The sequence below is a fragment of the Pleuronectes platessa genome, chromosome 18 (assembly GCF_947347685.1).
Source record: "Pleuronectes platessa chromosome 18, fPlePla1.1, whole genome shotgun sequence".
Taxonomy (NCBI): domain Eukaryota; kingdom Metazoa; phylum Chordata; class Actinopteri; order Pleuronectiformes; family Pleuronectidae; genus Pleuronectes; species Pleuronectes platessa.
Genome location: NC_070643.1, coordinates 20394389 through 20414564, shown reverse-complemented (window position 1 = coordinate 20414564; position 20176 = coordinate 20394389). Strand labels below are relative to the sequence as shown.

The 20176-nt window shown below is 41.3% G+C and overlaps 1 protein-coding gene and 1 pseudogene across 5 annotated transcripts in view; both read right to left on the bottom strand.

Annotated features, from left to right (window-relative positions):
- LOC128461375 (major histocompatibility complex class I-related gene protein-like) overlaps positions 1-9577 on the bottom strand; it is a 32226-nt pseudogene extending 22649 nt beyond the window's left edge.
- The window catches only part of LOC128461384 (major histocompatibility complex class I-related gene protein), a 30775-nt gene extending 10946 nt beyond the window's left edge, over positions 1-19829 (bottom strand). Inside the window, exons 1-9 of one of the 5 annotated variants that reach the window (XM_053446300.1) lie at positions 19650-19799; positions 19320-19391; positions 17987-18247; positions 16923-17201; positions 13641-13943; positions 12381-12485; positions 12031-12048; positions 11755-11839; positions 9919-11564 (exon numbers count right to left, since the gene is read on the bottom strand). In XM_053446300.1, coding sequence (XP_053302275.1) covers positions 11760-11839; positions 12031-12048; positions 12381-12485; positions 13641-13943; positions 16923-17201; positions 17987-18247; positions 19320-19350 — 1077 coding nt within the window. In that variant the 5' untranslated portion in view covers positions 19351-19391; positions 19650-19799 and the 3' untranslated portion in view covers positions 9919-11564; positions 11755-11759. Of the gene's footprint in view, positions 1-9918; positions 11565-11754; positions 11840-12030; positions 12049-12380; positions 12486-13640; positions 13944-16922; positions 17202-17986; positions 18248-19319; positions 19392-19649 lie in introns of those variants that run through there. The other 4 variants (XM_053446297.1, XM_053446298.1, XR_008342262.1 and 1 more) reach the window with 4 other exon arrangements.
- Between the last annotated feature and the right edge of the window lie 347 nt (positions 19830-20176).

Here is a 20176-nt window from a genome sequence, read left to right as displayed (position 1 = left end):
GTATCTCCCAGTATTTTATTTACCTCGTGGAAAAAGTTAGGATCTCCCCTGTTAGGTGCATATATGTTGCATAGTACAAGAGGCACCCCCTCCACCACTGCTTCCACACAGATAATCCTTCCCTCTGCATCTTTAGTTTGTTTTAACAAAATGAAACTTACATTCTTGTGAACCAAAATCAAAACACCATTACGTTTACTCGAAAATGAGCTATGGAATATATGTCCTACCCATCCCACTTAAAATTTCTCCGCCTCCAGACCCTGCATGTGGGTCTCCTGTATCAGCACAATGTCTGCCTGATTATTTTTCAAAAATGATAATATCTTCCTCCTTTTAATAGGGCTGCTACATCATTTATATTCCAAGAAATAAACTTAACTGGTCTACTAGTCATGTTTTTTCTATTCTAAAATAAAATAATAATATAATAATAAAATCAATAGGAAACAAAAAGAGAAAGGAGGAAGATGAGATAAGTACTCTGTGCTTTAAATGTATGTCTGCAACCATTCGTAATAGAAAATGTAACCATTTTTGGCTCCTTATAATAACCACTCATTAACCTGTACCTGCCTGTTTTTGAACACATATAACAAAACCACAGCAGTGTTTCCCCCAGTAAATGTCTCAGTCAAGATGGTAAGCAGGTGGCGGTGCTGTTGGCGCGGTGCGTAGCGGCGCGGCGAAAATTTTTGGGGGTATTTTGCTCAAAGATGCCAGTACGCATGAATGAAATAAACAACTGTTGATGAGACTATACAACTATGAGAGAGAAAGAAAGAAAGAAAGAAAGAAAGGGAGGAACTTATTTGAAATCGGCCGTGCGTGCCTGTTTGTTGTTTATTGTTTTTGATTAGGGATGTCCGATATTGACTTTTTTCCGATATCCGATAGCCGATATTCTCCAAATTCTTAATTTCCGATACCGATTTCAACCGATATGGTATACCGATATACATATGCAGCCGTTTTTTCCCCCAGACTAATTTTAGGTCCCATCACATTATTTTCTGCCATACATTGTCTATAAAAAAATAAGGAAACTACTTCAACTTATGGAAAAGTTCCATATTTATTAACATTTTGTCAACAGATTGGATCATCATTCTTTTCCTGAGATCATCCTGACAATGCCCATTACAACTAGGACAAATCTGATTTCTTCACAAATTGTAAAAAAACAAAACAACAACATTGTTGTCCTGTACAACTTCATACAGCATTTAAAGTAAACATGTGTAGTGTAGGACAGCCTACTGAAAACAATTTTCTATGAGGTACAACAAACAACACTTTTGGAATGAGGTAAAGTGCACACAAAGGAAATAAAAGTGCAAAGATATAGCCTAGAGACAGACTCAGTCCTTAGCCCATTACTTGGACTAATACAGTATTTGTCAATTTAAAATATAAACTGGGCTCAATCAGCCCTGCTAAACATGAGCAAAAACACAACCTGTAATATTAATGTGGTGTGCAATAAAAACAAGAAAGGCACACAGTTCAGTTCAAACCTTCCAGAGTAGTAAACAAAGTTCTCCCTTTGTCCAGAAAATGATGCTGAAAGATTGATGGGCCATATGTAACTGTCCATAACTTGGCTAAAACAATCATTACAAATATAAACCGTTTCTTTCTGCCCTCAAACAACATATTTTCAAAGGCACATGTGATCGCTTGTGCCGTGTGAGACCCACGGCACTCTTGAGAATGAAGCACAGTCTTGACGAGCTTAAAGTCCGGGTCCAGCCATTGAGCCGTCAAGCTCAGCATGCTAACCTGGCTAACGCTTGAAGACCAGATATCTGTCGTGAAGCTAATGGCTACAGCATCAGAAATTAGCTTCTCGACGTGTTCATAAACAACACTGTACAACTCGGGGAGGCAAACATCAGAGAAATACTTGCGACTGGGCATGGCAAAGCGCGGCTCGAGGAACTCCACAAGTTTGCTGAATCCGGCGTCTTGCGCGATTGAAAACGGCTGATTATCCAGTGCAATGCACTCCATGATTTTTTGGCTGATAGCTTTCGCTCTCGGGTGTTCCTTGTTGTATTTCATTTTTTTTTTCTGCTGACTGTTTGAGCGACAGTTGCGTTGTTTTCTGCAGGGAGTCCTTTCCTCGTTGTTGTTTTGCCTTACTTTGCTGCAAAAACGCTTCGTGTGCCTCGGGGTGGTTCTTCTTAATGTGACAGATTAAATTCGAAGTGTTGAATGACGAAGCCTTGCTCCCCCCTCGCATGACATGCGCCTCACAATCTTTACAAACCGCAAATCTGCTATCCGCAGGTGAAACGTTAAAAAAATTCCAGACCGCAGACATTTTGTGAAGCAACTAGCGGGCAACCTGTTAGCCACACTAACCACACTCTTCTGTTGTTGTTTTGGTTCCAGGTGCGGTTTGTTGATGTCATCAATTGCGCGCCGGTAAATGTCAGGACCCAACAAGCAGCACGGCAGCACAACCCAGGCATTATAATCGGTTTTCATTATCGGTGGAAAATCCGATAACGATATGAACAGATATTAAAAAAATAGGCTAATATCGGCCGATATTATCGGCCGACCGATATTATCGGACATCCCTATTTTTGATTTAACAATATATAGGTTTAGAGAAATCTGGCTTTCAGAACTCAGTGCCTACCCACTCACTGACCTCACCGCACGTCACTGGCGGTAGATTGACAGGTGACTATGATAGACTATGCAACAATATATTCAACCACCAGATGTCGCCGTCTCAATTACACTCAAAAAACTTTATTGGCACGACTAATGTTGTAAACAGTATTACCTGAGTATTATCAATGCCATTTTTTTTTTTTTTTTTTCAACTTTTTTTTTTTTTTTTTTTTTTTTTTCAATACATTGGTAGTCAAGGCGGGGCCCTAGTCTTGTTAAGGCGGCCGCCTTAACAAGATAGTGCTGGGGGAAACCCTGCACAGTATAAAAATACAAACTGGGCTTGTACAAAAAGTTGAAACAAAAGGCGTCCGGCTGCTACAACTCAGCTGGAGTCCGAGTGCTGAACGCTCCTCGCTGCTGAAAAAGGAACAAAGAAAAGAAAAGGAAAAAGAAAAGGATAACACGCATAAGGTCCGTGGGATTAACGCCGCTCCCATGCAGACCGGTCCGTGTCAGGAAAAACCTCTCGTTGGCCCGCACAGGGGTCGATTCAGTTCAGTACAAAACGCATAATCTCACATCGGCTACAAACAGCAACTCACCCCTCTCCATTCATCTCAGTCCATAGCTCCTCCCGGTCCTCGCTCATTAATGACTTTCTCCGCGGCTTCGACATTGTTGCAGCTCACGTTTTTTCCTCTCCATTTAAAGTGCAGCGTTGCGGGGAAAGCCAGTGTGTATCTAATGTCGAGCTCGTGTAATTTGCGCTTCACCGGTGTGAACGCTCTCCTCTTCTGCGCCAGCTCTCTAGACATGTCCGGGAACATAGATAGGCGACATTTTTCCCAGACGAATCCTCGCTTTGACTTGGCTGCGTTGATCACGGCATCCCTCGCGGATTGCCTCAAGAAGCGGATCAGCACCGGCCTTGGAGGCTGATCTGCACTCGGCATCGGTGCCAGTTGCCTGTGCATCCTCTCTATCTCCATCTCCCCGTCAGTTTCAACACCGAGTCCCTCCGTCAGAATCTTTCGAACACAATCAAGCAGTGTCCCATTAGTACCGAGGGTCTCCTTCAGTCCCACCAACCTCACATTATTTCGTCTGCTGTGGTTTTCAAGGGCTTGTACTCGGTTCCATAGTTGTTCCGTCTGTTTATCCTTGCTCCCCTTGTCCTTCAGCAGCTGCTCCGACGTCTCCTCCAGGTGTGTGATACGCACCTCGGCCTCGCCCAGCCTCTCCTGCATGGCCGTCACCGTGTTATTCAGCTCCGCCGTTGTTTGTTTAATAGCGGAAACGTCGGTTGCAACGTTTTGCAGTGTGTCGTTCATCTTCGAAATTTCTGCAATTAGCGTTTCCAACTTATCTGATGTGTTCATGGTTGTAAGGGGAGCGTCAGCGTCCTCCAGGTCGACTTCATGCGCCGGGCTTTTCCGGGTAGACGAGCGCGGAGGGTTTCTGAAATATTTCGATGTCGCCATGTCTTCTTATCCTTCCCTGACCGAGAGTATTCTATCTGAGCAATTAAAGTTCTCAGGGTGAGCATTAGATTACTTAAATATATGCGTTTTACATTAATAACTCAAAAAATAGCATGTGCAGGACAAGAGCCACCCTAACACGCGGCCATCTCGGATGCTGCACCCACGTGACTCCCCTGAGTCTCGAGTTTATCATTTCTGGAGTGGGCCCACATGTGATGTTTGTGAGTTAATTTAAAGTTGATAGGAATTGTTTTGATTCAGAGACCTGTGAAAGGTAAAGATTTATATTTAACTTTTTCAGTGAATTAAAGGGTAAATTGAGAATCCATAGGAACGGTTTAAACAATTTAAAGAGACCCTGTATTTTATTTTGTGCATTTGATAAAATTCCTCAGTTACATTTCATATAACTGTTGAGCATTTATTTTATTTTGTAAATATTTTACTTCCTGAGAGAGGAGCTCACAACCATTTCATTTATTTCATATTGTAAATAAACACCTGTGAAGGTTTTGACTTTTAAAATACAGTTGTGGTGGTTTTTAATATTAATTAGAGGAATTTAAACGAAAGATAAGATTTGTTTCAAATATTCTTCTGAGATCATATTTATTTTTTTGTGTTTACGAACTCAGGCCCAGGAGATCTGGGTTACATAAACCTCCAGTCTTCAGGGGAGATGGATGAAACCTTCAGGTCAGAGCTCATCTGGAAGGTCCCGTCATGGTTGGGGAGGACCTCTCTGTGGTACACGTCCTCATGAAGCTCCTCCCCTTCTCTCCTCCAGAACATCACAGCTCTGTCAGGGTAGAACCCTGTAGCGTGGCAGCTGACTGGAGAGGAGGGAGACTTCTGGAGGAGAGAAATCCTGGGAAGCTCTGGGGAGGAAAAGGAAAGACAGTTTGTGGATTATTATAATGTATTGCACACTAATAATATCATTCCTGTTTGATTCCATTCATGTTTCATTAGTCATTTCTGTTAATATACGAGACAAGTGAACAAACTCTGAGATGTGAGAGACAGAGGCTGAAGTGATGCAAAGACACTGGGTTGGACGATATGACGTAAAAGTAATATCACAGTATTTAATGACAGGTTTTATATCACAGTATTTATGAAGTAAACTTCCTGTAGTGGACAGGTCCTGATCACTTCTGATTAATGTTGGTATTTTGTGTTAAAGTGCAAAGTGAGTGCAGGTCGGTCGGGCAGTGAGGAGGGAGGACGCTCCGGCTGGGTCTCAATTCAGGGACGGCTTCCTTCAGAGGACCCGGTCTAATCCATTCATCAGTGACTCCAAGTGAACTGTGCCAGATGTAATGAAGTTCCCTAGTTCAGTACCAAATCTGAATCTGATCTTACGATATCGTGTAAAAAAAAAAACATTCATCGTTTTAGGCCACAGTGATCTTGACCTTTGACTGAGAGAGAGAGAGAGAGAGAGAGAGAGAGAGAGAGAGAGAGAGAGAGAGAGAGAGAGAGAGAGAGAGAGAGAGAGAGAGAGAGAGAGAGAACAGACTGAGTCCAGCAGGTGTTTGTGTATTTGCTCTCGTTCGCTGCCACAGAGAAAGAAAGAGGAACATTCAGTTGATGGAGGTTCTGTGATGTCACCTGTTCTCAGCAGAGAGCTCCTCCCCTGCTCCAGGACCTTCTTAATAAAGGAAGGACACTCCTGCGTGTAGTAGTACTTTTTAAATGCGAGTCGGGGTTTCTCCTGATCCCACTTCAGTTTGGTGATGACACTCTTTGTTGTTGGAGCGATCCACGTCTCTGTCTCCAGGTCCCATGATAAGAAGTCTTCTCCATCATAACCATGCTGCTCAAAACCTTTAACTTCTCCAGTCTCTCCGTCCCATTCACATCCGGACATCCGCTGGTAAATGTGAACACCTGAGAGAGAGACAGAGATCTGAGCTGTTATTAACATACACACACACACAAACACACACACACACACTAGAACCTCCCTCAGTGGAGTACAAACCTCCACCAAGGCCCAAAAGTCACTCATAAACATTCGTCTCCTAAACGGGTTTTAATTTTTTCATCATGATTCGCGAGTTTCTCTACGAAAATCAATGAAAATGTTGAAAACCCTAAAGAGATAAAAGCTGATCCTGGATCAGCCCCTGATCTGCTCCTGAGTTTCATGAGTTCTTCTCTGACCCACAACACATCCTTCCACAGAGTTTACTGATAACAACTCATTCACAGTAGTTGATCTTTATTATTTTCTGCTGATCACGTCATAAGTTAAATGTCTTTTCAGCACTACAGTATATAAATGTCTTCTGGCTTTGACTCTGTGTTTGTGTGAATCTAATCTAACGTGTAATTCTCTTCTGTGTTTATTACTTTGTGGACACACTGTGGTCAGCACAGGGACGTTCATCTGCTGCTCTACTGTTTATTTTATATATTTAAGGTTCAAACTAATTATTCTTGTTGATTATGTATTTCAATAATTGATCAATTACTTGATCAATGTCTGTGACTGTTTTTAATTCATCAAAAAGTAAGAAGCAACAAACTCTAATATTTAAGAAACATCACAAAAAATCTGAGATTTTCACCTGATAAAAATTTTTTCTGATCATCTAAAAATCTATTGATCACATGTTTGATGAATTGGTAAATATTCTGGATCAAATCTAATTAATGAAAATGTCTGTGTTTTAATGTGTGTGTGTTCGTGTGTGTGAGTGAGTGTGTGTTCGAATGAGATTGTGTGTGTGAATATGTGTGATAGTGTTTTTGTGCGCGTGCGTTTATGTTTGATTGTGGACATGTGTGATTGTGTGTGTGTGTGCGTGTGCGTGTGATTGTGTGTGACTGTGATTGTGTGCGAGTGTGTGTGTGCGGTTATGTGTGATTGTGGGCACGTGTGATTGTGTGTGTGTGTGTGTTAATGTGTGACTGTGTTTGTGTGAGCGTGCGTGTGATTGTGTTTTGGTGTGTGTGGGTTTATGTGTGTGGGAGTGTGAGAGAGAGTGTGTGTATGTGTGTGTTTATGTGTGTGTGTTGTGTTATTATTAGAGCGTGAAATGTAAACAAACCTCCAGTTTGGTTGAAGCGTTCCTTTTAAGGTTTCAATGCGGTTCTTGAAGAACTGCTGTGCATCCAAAGCAATCCGAGTGTGACTCTTCCAGTACTGTGAATCAGTTGCCTTTATCATCCAGTCCTGTTTGGGTTCTGCTTTCATTGTGTTGCTGTCAAAGTATCCGAACTGAACGTCATCAATCAAACCAACACCCACAAACTCTGGAAGGTTTGGGACTTGAGACGACGCAGTGAGGAAATACTTCAGAGAGTGAATCCCTGCAAGAAAAAGTTCAAGTCATGACTTTAGATTTCGGACTGTTTTATAAATCACTCAGAGTCAAGAAGACATGAAGCACAATCAACACAACTTCAGCTGCTGTGAGGTTAACAAACATAAAAACACATTCATAGATAAAATGTCTGCTCCAGAGTCTAGACTCTCTTTACTTTGAATATTCTGCTACGTCTTAAAAATGGATTCAATCTAACGACTCAAATGTTGAATATTAGAAAATAATATTTTCTACTGCAGACCATCTAATGTGAAGTGAAACTACTTCAATTTCCAGTTACTCAATGAGACTTTTATTCTTATCGTATGACATTCACTAACATGAACTTTTAAATTGTCTTTGAAACGTTATTAAACTTCTCAAATCTGCAACGAAGGAACCAAACATTATAATAGACCTCAAATCATTTTAGTGTCTTTTAAAAACATTCACTTCAAATCGACCAAATGAAATCAAACAAAGTAGAAACGTGGACTTTAACTCACGAGCCGTCGCGCTGTGTGCTCCTGTCAGTAGAAGCACATAAGGAACAGTGAACATGGTGAGCGGTGGTGTGTTCCTCTTCACTGGGCTGAAGGTAGTTGAGCTCCTGTCTCCACTGAGAGACGGACTGTGGAGAAATGATACAAAACCAGGGGAGACGAGGACAAACTGTGAGGCGGGGACATCCTCTGAGCCAATGGGAATTTAGAATCAGCCTCTGAGTCACTTAAAACTTGGTGAAACTCATCCACTGAGGTCGTAGAAGGAAAGTGAAAGTAAAGATCTGCTCGTGACAACGTGTTTGTGTAGATCAGGGGTGAACTTAACAAATCACTGTTCATATGATGAACAGAAGTGAATGTCACGTTCATTTTTTAAATCATCATCGTATCAGGTTGTCATGAAATTGCAGTCACTGCAAGATGGTTGATGGCTCTTTGTTAGCATAACGAACAGTGCAAAACATAAGGGACTTTGTGAGAAACTGGGGAACAACTGCAAACAGGCAGGCAGAGCAGCAAAAGCTGTAAATCCACTGACGTTTTTGTTTGCATTGTGGTTTGGCTGATGCCTTAACGTTTTAGAAGGCACTATGTTTCTAAAATGTGTTATTGTAAAATGGATACATGTAATACTTCAGCAGACAAGGTAATGGAAGTTCATAATGGACATGTTTTTTGTTTCAGTGTGTGTGGCTGCTAAGAAATCAGGTTTTGCTTTATGCAAATCCTGTTTAAAATTGCAATAGTTATTTACAGTTTGCTCCAAAGAAATGTTTAGAAAAACTCCAGTTCTGTTATTCTTCCTAATGTGGTTAAGCTCAGAATTGAGATCACTTATTTTTAAGTGATCTCTGTTTATATATATTTATATACTGTGTTCTTATTTGAACAAATATCTAAATTCATCCTAATTTAATGGTAATAAAATGATAGTCCCCCTTATGCTGTGTTCTATCAGGTGTGTGTGTTTATGTTAATGAGGAGCTATTTAAAGGCTGACATCATTGTCCCTCTAAAGTCCCAACATTGTTCGTTGTGTCCTCAAATGTCACAAAAGAGAGATGTCTGCAAAAACCACAACCCAGTCAGGGCCCTGTTTCAGATTTTGTGCAGCGTGTTGACCTAATTCCCATTGCTCTAGGACCTCGGGAAAGGGTAGTCCCTGTATACCGACACCCATCTTTAGATATATAAAGAGATCAGAGCTCGTTCACGTGAGGGCGCTTCTTAATCAGAGCAGAAGCTGCAGGTGGTTTGTAACGAGCTTCAGTTTCTGTGTCCGCCTCCAGTCTGACCTGCTCTCACGTCTTGTTTTTAATATTTCGTCAACTAAAATATGCGTCACAAACATGAACTTTAAAATTAATGTCTTTGAACGTTACTAAACTTCAAATCGACCAAACACAATAAAATAAAGTAGAAATGTGACTTTAACTCACGAGCCGTCGCGCTGTGTGCTCCTGTCAGTAGAAGCAGGGAAAGTACAGTGAACATGGTGAGCGGTGGTGTGTTCCTCTTTACTGGACTGAAGGTAGATGACCTCATTTCTCCACAGAGGGACGGACTGTGTGGAGAGAAGAGACGAATCCAGGGGAGACGAGGACAAACTGTGAGGCGGGGACATCCTCTAAGCCAATGAGAATTTAGGATCAGCCGCTACGTCACTTAAATCCGGTGGAAAAGGGAAAGTGAAAGTAAAAATCTGCTTGTGACGACGTGTTTGTGTAGAATGAAGAGGTGAACACCCACAGGATCATTCAGGGTCATGACTTGTGGTTATCAGCTGTATGAACAATCAGCAAAACTGCTTTGGTCCAGATTTGACCATTTTTCTTCATGTCTAAAATGTCTTTGTCATTTTCCTGTTGAGAGTCACAGGTTTGTTTATTGTTCAGTTTATTTTCTGGGACGATAATGAACATTTTAACTTTCACAGATGTGTTGAACTTTTCTACACGTTGAATCACAAAGAGGCAGAAATCCTAAAGAACATCAGAGACTTTATTAAAAACACAAGTACAAAAGGAATTAAACAGCAAAGCAGCTTAATTTTACATTTATTTATAAAAACCTGACACAAGAAGAGAAATTGAGCCTCAAACGTTCAGTTTCTACACTGTAAAAATGAAAATTTGAAATTGTGTTACTGGAATTTCTAAATATAAATCAACAGAGAACATTTAATGGATTTGTAATTGTATTTGCTTCAACTAACTTTACTAAGATAAATTTGTAAAGTTGCTGAAGTTAAGTTGGCAAAACACAAAATGGTATGTTTGTGATATGACACGTCTCATGTCTCATCAGGGGAAACGTGACCTAACGTCATGAAGGCGAGTGTTTAGGTTGAATACAGGACAGAAATTCTGGTTCTGCAGCTGCATGTTTTGGCGGCTGTGGCTCCGGAGGTAGACCGGATCGTCCACTAACCAGAGGAGCACAGGTTCGATCCCCAGCTACTCCAGTCTGACGTGTGACAGAACAAACACTGACTGAGAGAATGTGACTGAGTGAGTACAGTAAAGTGTGTGAGTGGTCAACAGGACGATATAAATGTATTAAAATGTTCATGAGAAGAACGTCAATGCTCAGGGTGATCAGTTTAACGTCTGCATGTGGAATAAACTGCTTGAATCCTCTGGAGCCTGACAGGGCAGGGACACTAGAACTACAAGCTTTGAGAAAATGTGAAGGTTTTAAACTCAAGAAAGATAAATTCAGTAATTTTGGGCCGATCATACCTTTTCATTTTTGCAGTGTAAATGTTAACAAGGTTAAAACTGTAAAGTCCCTTGTCCCTAAAACCTAACAGAAAATATTAACAGAACATTTCATATGAGATACTTAAAACATCACAACCATTTTATAATCTCCACTCAAATGAACTTTAAAGGTGAAGAACACAGCAAAGCGTGAATATAACCAAACAAACAATAATCAAGAAACTCTGGATTAATTCATTTCTTGTTCAGGCCAAATTAGAAATAAAATAAAATCAGAATATTTAACTGGAAAACAAAGTTTGTACTGATGCTCGTGTTGTGTGTCCGTGTGTGACAGCAACCTATTGTGTGTAATTTATGAAGTTATTTGAAATCTATTAACATTGATTGTATCACTTGTCCAAATCACACATACGTTGAGATTTATGGAATCATGAGACAGATTATATTTCAAGACCCTAAAATGAGGACGTGTGGGTGTCTATATATGTATATTTATATTTGTATTATCTACATGACTCTACAAGGATGCCCCAACACAAGGAATATAAAACTGTAATTAAGATGATCTTTAAATTAACTGCATTTGAACAGTGTTGTGATACTTTCATTGTTTTTGAAAATGTGTTTTACTTCACTCCAGGTAAAAAAAGTTATAATCCTCATTTGATTTACCAATCTTTAAACAAACGTTTATCAGAGGGAAGTTTACATTTCTTATTTTTAACTAAAGATCAAATTTAATCGACCCGACAATTTATTTTTGTCATATTTGTCAGTTGTGTTGATGGATTTCAATCAATGTCTGTGCCTGAATATCAGTTTATGATTTGAGTGATGAATAATCAATGAGTTCCCAGCGTAAGGGGGAGACTGTGGTGACACTGCTTATCTTCCATAAACCTAAAGAGAGAGAAATGAAATGTTCAGTTCCACAAAGCCTAGTATTTTATGTATTTACAGTACTGAGACCTAATATTTCCATGATTCTCTCAGTGAAGTTAAAGTTTACTCAGAAAAATACACATGATCACACATATGTTACTTTGCACTTAGTTTGAGGCAGTTTTGTTGAACAGATGAAGCAACTCACTGTGTTCAGGAGGACGTCTCACTTGGAGAATTAGAATCTCCATCACCTGATCTCAGCGGCTCTGAGGCACCTGGATCTTTTCCAGCTGTGAGGTCAGAAACACATCGTTAGTCCATCCTCCTCTGAACAGACACTTTCATTACAAACCACCAACACTGCAGGGAACAGTCCTGAAAACTCTCTTCAGCACAAAATGAACCCTATCTAATCTAAAGAAGGTTTATTAGAGTCCTGCACTGGGTCAGGTTCCTGTGGCGAGCCTCGTATCCAACTTACCAGGTGAGGTACTTTGGGCTGAAATAAAAAGAAAATACAAATTATTTCATTTATTACATTAAACACACAAACATCATTGTTTCATGTTTTTCTCTCGTGGCGATCCTCCTCAAACGATATTGTTATTGTTTGTGTGCTGCTCGCTGTGTGCAGAGCTTTTTATAAACAGTCTATGGTTCAGAGGGAAGTTAGAAAACTTTGTGTGAACCCTGCAGCTCTTGAAACAGAAGTTGGTTTGTGAGGAACTGAAGTTTGTTTCATGAGGTTTGATCTGAACGAGCATTAATTAGAAAGTCTAAAATCAAAACACCAGAAAAATATTGGACAAAGCTTCTGTGTTGGTCTCTCACCTTTCTTCCTCCTGTACACGATGAGTCCAATGACAGCGCTGACGACAGCGAGAGCGACCACTGCAGTGATGATGATGATGATGATGGTCACGCTGATGGGCTTCTCTGTTGAGTGAATAAAAAAAACTAAAACATCACAACCTGAACAGATGAAGCAGGTTGGACGACAAGAATCTCCCTGAACCACAATCCTGTCCTGAGACACAACAAACACACACAGACACTAAACGTGTGAGTTTGTCCTGCTGTTGTTTCTACTTACAGTTTTCATCTGTACATAATGACTGTATCTGTGCTTATTCACACTGGTTTGTCTTAAACTTTACTTCCAGTAACTAAATCAATTCATGGACTCATCTTCTCCAACAGAGCAGCAGTCGAGTCTTAACAGTGACTAGAATGTTCACATGTTGAAATCAGAGACTAATGGAAATAAACACAGACGACACGTCTCCACTTCCTCCCACTTTCCAGAAATGAAGCTAAAATATCCCGGATACGAACGCCGCCATCTTGAACATTTGGACTCTGTGCAGTAGTGAACGGAGGAATGGAGCCATGGTGATGAGGTCTCGCCCACACACATGCTCTGTCAATCACGAGCTGTCAATCACGAACTGTCAATCAAGAGCTGTCAATCATGACATTTCACCCTGTTTTTATAGCACCAATCAGTGACCGAGAAGCTTTGGCTTCACTTTGAGGAGCCGTCATGTCGTCCATCTTTATTTACAGTCAATGGTTGAAATGGTTATAAACTGCCTGAAGACATGAAACTAACTGTCTGTTGTTACTCAAGGTAAAGAACGAGAGATTAGTTTTTTTTTCTGCTTCATTAATTCTGTAGAATAAAAGTTTTCATATCAAACATCCAGCCTGATCCCAGTATGTCTGTGAAAGGCTCACATCTGACCAGTGATAAACCAGTCTGGTTCTAGTTGAGACCTGCAGAAACACTTCATGGAATAAAATCATACAAGTCAATTTAAACATTTATAAATGTGTAAATCTAATTAATCAATGATAATAATAATAAAATCCTCAGACACTGTTGCTGACACATTAAAACTTAATTTTTCAGAGTCACACGATGGTGAAGGTGGGGGGGGCACGTGCACTGGTTTAACACTGATCTAAATGTATTTATATACATTGATGAAAGAAAACTTCTCCTGCTACACATCAGCCAACATGACCTGCAGGACTGTTACTGTAGATGAAATGTGTGTTTCCCAGTGTCATCACTGGTTCCAGTCTCACCTCTGTTGGACTCGACTGAGTCTTTGTCCAGTTTGGTGACGATGTCCTCCTTCACACCAGAGATGTGGAACACACACTCGTAGCTCCTCCAGTCTTCAGGGGAGATGGATGAAACCTTCAGGTCAGAGCTCATCTGGAAGGTCCCGTCATGGTTGGGGAGGACCTCTCCCTGGTACACGTCCTCATGAAGCTCCTCCCCTTCTCTCCTCCAGAACAACACGGCACTGTCGGGGTAGAAACCTGTAGCGTGGCAGCTGACTGGAGAGGAGGGAGACTTCTGCAGGAGAGAAATCCTGGGAAGCTCTGGGGAGGAAAAAGAGAGAGAGTTTATGGGATATTATCATGTATTGCACACTAATAATATCATTCCTGTTTGATTCCATTCATGTTGCATTAGTCATGTCTTTTAATATACGTGAACAAACTGTGAGATGTGAGTGAGAGACAGAGGCTGAAGTGATGCAAAGACACTGGGGTGGACGATATGACGTGATTCACATTCACGGTAACATGAGGTCACTGTGACCTTGACCTTTGACCTCTAGGAACCAAAATCTAATCAATAACCAATCAATCTTTGAGTCCATGTGACAGTTTGTACCAAATCTGAATCTGATGAGCATAAAATTCCTTCATGCTGATGTTAAGATATCACATTCAAGTAAAACCTATTGTTTGAGGCCACAGTGATCTTGACCTTTGGCTACTTAAATCAAGTGAGTTAATCCTTGACTCAAAGTGAATGTTTGCACCAAATTTGAAGAAATTCCCGAAAGACATTCTGGAGATATCGTGTTCAGAGCAATGGGATGGACGGACGACCCGAGAGCATGATGCCTGTGGCCACTAGGTGTCACCAGAGCGGAGGCATGAAAAGGAGAGAGAGAGAGAGAGAGAGAGAGAGAGAGAGAGAGAGAGAGAGAGAGAGAGAGAGAGAGAGAGAGAGAGAGATTTTTGTCACTTATTTTCTCAGTGAAGTTCCAACAAACAAGTTACTACAATATATCAAACAAATTGACCAAAAAGAAAAAACAATATTAAAACATTCAAAACAAAAAATGACCAAAAATCAGCTGATCTTTTTAGGCAGTTTTTAACTTCAACAAAGAACCTCCACAGTTAAACACAGGAACAATGATTTTCATCAGGAAGAGGATCACTGGAGTCCGGCTGAATGAGTCCATCACAGTGATCAACTGAAGTTCAGGGTGAGTCAGCTGCTGGTTCCAGCGTCTCAGCAGGAGGCTGACCACCTGACTGACCTGATCCCCCAACGTGAGGCCAGACCTGCAGCGTAGTCCCGGTGAGGGCCACAACGCTCCAGCACAGGCTACTGGTCTCCAGACCAGGTCCCCACGACCAGTCAGGAGTGCACACGCTGTGTGACCCAGTGCAGACGTTCTCAGAAGAAGTCCACCATCACAGCAAGTATCCTGGCCAGCAGACGTGCTGGGGGGTCCACACATGCCAGTCGGTGCCACAGCATGGAGGGAAACAGGTTGTTGTGGAGGTTGAAACAGAGCAGCTCCATTCAAGTCTTCTCTGGCACCATTTATCTTTAAAGAGCCCAGTTTTTTATCACACATGTTGAGGATGAGTTTTCTTTAGACCAAACGTAGAAGACCACACAGACAGAGGAAACAGACAGGGTTTAAACATCAAGTGGCCATTTGGGCTCAGACTTTAGTCATTATTTTTTTCAGGCGGTAAACTTCCTGTTCTGTGAAGGTCGGTTGGTCGGGACCCTCATGCTTCCCCATGAAATACTTGACTGTCTCGAGGAAAAGTTCCAAATGTCGGAAGTGGTCCTCTACTCTAACCAGTCTTGAGCCCTTAGTTTTTTGTAAAAACTTCCGGATTCCGTTGAGGGAGTAAATACTATCTATATCCTCTTCCATGTCGTCCTGTGTTTCTGTTAAACTGTCCTCTGACTGAGAGGAAGAACATGGTGGGTTTATCTTTGATACTTTTTTTGCTTGGTCCCCATTTGTCTTGTTTTCTGCGTTTTTTCTTTTGGCTGACAGTTTTAGAAAATCTTCCTCCATCAAAAAATCCTCCTCATCAGGGAGCTCTGCCTCTGATCCTCTAGTGTCTGTGTGAGTGTTTCTGACCTCGTTCTCCTGATGGACGTCCTCACTGTTCTCCCCCCCCCCCGTGAACCTGGTATGTCGCCCCGCGGCTTTGTCGGGAAAGAGGCCCCAGCTTGCCCCAAGGCAGGCGGGGGGGTCGGTGCAGAGGCAGCTGAGCCATCACCGGCCGAGGCAGGCGGGGGGGCCGGTGCAGGAGCAGCGGAACCACCACCGGCCAGGGCAGGCGGGGGGGTCGGTGCAGAGGCAGCCGACTGGCCCCCACCGGCTCTGTCTGGGCACAAGCGGATCAGGTGTCCCTCTTTCCCACAGCCAAAACATTTCATATTACCTGAAGTAACATGCACCGTGTAGTTAAAATCCTCGATTTTAAAACTAAAGACCAGGTTTAACTCTTCCTCACTCTTTTTGAGCACCATGAACACATGTCTCCTAAACGACACGACATGCCTGAGATGTGGAGAACTACTATATATGGGGATCATTTTTATAGGGGACATTAATTGTCCATGTCTAGCCAGCTCTTTTTCTAATAACTCATTTTTCAGGAATGGGGGGACATTAGATAAAAGGATCTTCTTGACCGGGTTAGCCAGGGACAACACAGGTGTGAAGGAGCCCTGAATCACCACTCCCCTCTCCAGTAGCTGGTTAGCTTTTCCTATACTATCTACAAACACAACCACAGCACTGTTCATACGTGAGGCAGACTTCACACTGTCATACCCCACAACCTCACCCACAGCCAGACTGACCTCCTCCACCGAGCAGTCCACAGCCGGACACAGTTTGACGCCGTGTCGGCGTGTTAGCTTGTGGAGGCCAGAGCCTCCACCTGCAGCAGCCATGCGGCACAAACACAAACACACCGGCAGCTAAAACAACTAAACTGCTGCTGCTGACACTGTCACTCACACAGAAACAAAGAACACCTCTAATATAAGTACAGAGGGAGAAAAGCACAAAGAAAAAACAGGTTGAAAAATCACAGTTTGAACAAACTTTCTTCAGCTCACTCACCACACTCACTCCCAACATGCACTCCGAGAGAGAGAGGGAGGGAGAGAGAGAGATGGAGTGATGATAACAGACAGGGAGCAGACTGAGTCCAGCAGGTGTTTGTGTATTTGCTCTCGTTCGCTGCCACAGAGAAAGAAAGAGGAACATTCAGTAGATGGAGGTTCTGTGATGTCACCTGTTCTCAGCAGAGAGCTCCTCCCCTGCTCCAGGACCTTCTTAATAAAGGAAGGACACTCCTTGGTGTAGAGGTTCTTATTATCTGCGAGATCAGCTTTATGCTGATCCCACTTCAGTTTGGTGATGAAACTCTTTGGTGTTGGAGCGATCCACGTCTTTGTCTCCAGGTCCAATGATATGAAGTCTTCTCCATCATAACCAAACTGAAGAAAACCTTTAACTTCTCCAGTCTCATCGTCCCATTCACATCCAGACATCAACTGGAGAATGTGAACACCTGAGAGAGAGACAGAGATCTGAGCTGTTATTATCACATCTTCACCACACACACACACAGAGACACACACACACACACACAAACACACGCACACACACCATGTTTCATCATGATTCGCAAGTTTCTCTCTGAAAATCAAGGAAAACGTTGAAAACCCTAAAGAGATAAAAGCTGATCCTGGATCAGCCCCTGATCTGCTCCTGAGTTTCATGAGTTCTTCTCTGACCCACCACAACACATCCTTCCACAGAGTTTACTGATAACAACTCATTCACAGTTGTTGATCTTTATCATTTTCTGCTGATCAAGTCATAAGTTAAATGTTTTTTCAGCACTACAGTATATAAATGTCTTCTGGCTTTGACTCTGTGTTTGTGTGAATCTAATCTAACGTGTAATTCTCTGAATAAAAATGTCTGTGTGATTGTTTGTTTAAATGTGTAAGTGTGATTGTGTCGTGTGTGAGTGCGTTTGTGTGATTGTGTGTCTGCGTTTATGCGAGTGTGCGCTTAATTGTGTGTGTGTTCATGTGTCTGAGTGAGTTTGTGTGTGAATTTGCTTGTATGTGTGTGTGAATGTGTGTGAGTGTGTGTGTGTGCACGTGCGTTTATGTTTGATTATGGGTGTATGTGATTGTGTGTGTTTATGTGTATGACTGTGATTGTGTTTTACCATGATTGTGTGTGTGTGTGTGTATATAGGTGCGTGTTTATGTGTGTAAGAGTATGAGAGAGTGTGTATGTGTGTGTGTTGTGTTATTATTAGAGAGTGAAATGTAAACAAACCTCCAGTTTGGTTGAAGCGTTCCTTTAGGATTTCCATGTAGTTTTTGAACCAAGGCTGTTGAACCAAAGCAAGCTGAGTGTGTCTCTCCCAGAACTGTGATTCAGTTGCCTTTAACATCCAGTCCTGTTTGGGTTGTGCTTTCTTTGTGTTGCTGTCATAGTATCCGATCTGAACGTCATCAACCAAACCAACAGCCACAAACTCTGGAAAGGTTTGGACTTGAGACGACGCAGTGAGGAAATACTTCAGAGAGTGAATCCCTGCAAGAAAAAGTTCAAGTCATGACTTTAGTTTTCAGACTGTTTTATAAATCACTGAGAGTCAAGAAAACATGAAGCACATTCAACACAACTTGTGTTGTGAGGTAAACAAACACAAAAACACATTCATAGATAAAACGTCTGCTCCAGAGTCCAGACTCTCTTTACTTTGAATATTCTGCTACAAATTAAAAATGGATTCAATCTAACGACTCAAATGTTTAATATTGGAAAAAAATATTTTCTACTTCAGAGTATTTAATGTGAAGTGAAACTATTTTAATTTCCAGTCACTTGATCATACTTTTATGTTTAAAGTCCGGAAATAGTTGGTTCCTCTCTCTTTATATATCAATATATACACATAAACATTAATACTGAACCCAGTTAACAAAACAAAGTGGGACATTGTTATAGGAAGGGCTTAACTATTTTTTAAATGTTTAGACTCAGGGAACATTTGACAACAATAAAATTATGACAACATGTTCATTACGTTGTCAACAACATTTCTGATTCAGATCCAATAATTAATCTGTGTGTTTGGCTCTGATTCCTAAGATATCAAAGTCAATTACTTATGACAAAGACATGTAATTGAGACTTGATGTTTCAATGTTAAACATTAGCTTCATTATAATTAACTATAAATCTAATAATGTGTCCAAACAGAACTTGAATTAAGAAAATAAACGTGTGGTTTTTTAAATACATATTTTTTATGTAAAGATAAATTCACATCTTCTTTGTTTATTCTGTAAAAACACACTTGGTGCATGTGTGTAAACATAAAGGCTGAAACCTTCATATCTGTGACAGACTCACATCCAGCAGTCCAGCTTCAGTGCAGATCACATTAGAAAGTATTAACAGACATCTGTCAGTTATTCATCATGGAGGCAGCCTCGTCCTGATTCTTTGTCTCCCTGCTTCTTTTCACTGACATCATTTACATTAGATATGAATTTGTGTTTTGTGTTAGTAACAATGTGTGTTGATTGTATTGGAGGAGGAGGTCACATTGATAACAGATCATTAATAAGTCATATCTCATGTCAGTGATGTCACTCACGGTCTTTATCCGCCGACATGATGTTGAACATTGTACCAACAAAACAGGAAGCAGTTTGTCCTCAGCAGCTTCCTGTTACAATGGAAACAGCGCCATCTACTGACTACAATAACAAAACCGAAACCTGAGTCTTCAAATAACGGTCAGGATCCAAAGAAAGAAAATTCCCTGTTCAGTTGATCTTTTCAGAAATAGAATAGATTCTTTCCTTCTTACATGAGATCGATGACATTCACCAACATGAACTTTTAAATCATGTCTTTGAAACGTTATTAAACTTCAAATCGACCAAACACAATAAAACAAAGTAGAAACGTGACTTTAACTCACGAGCCGTCGCGCTGTGTGCTCCTGTCAGTAGAAGCAGGGAAAGAACAGTGAACATGGTGAGCGGTGGTGTGTTCCTCTTTACTGGACTGAAGGTAGATGAGCTCCTGTCTTTACATAGAGAGACGGACTGTGGAGAAAAGAGACAAAACAAGTGGAGACGAGGACAAACTGTGAGGCGGGGACATCCTCTGAGCCAATGGGAATTAAGAATCAGCCTCTACGTCACTTAAAACTGGGTGAAACTCATCCACTGAGGTTGTAAAAGGAAAGTGAAAGTTAACACAGCACATCACATCTAGTTGAGTCCGAGCAGCCTAAAAACTGATTCCTTCACAGTTCTGATGTCATCAGTTTCCGGGCAAATTTCAGTTTTCCCAGGAAGAAGAGAAGCACCGCTCTGATCTGAGTGAGTGTGAGTGAGAGATCAGTGGATCTGCTCATATCTGAGGATGAAGACACTCAAGTGGTTTTACACACGACTACAAAAAAAACTGTTTAATAATAATAATACTAAGGAGATTATTAAA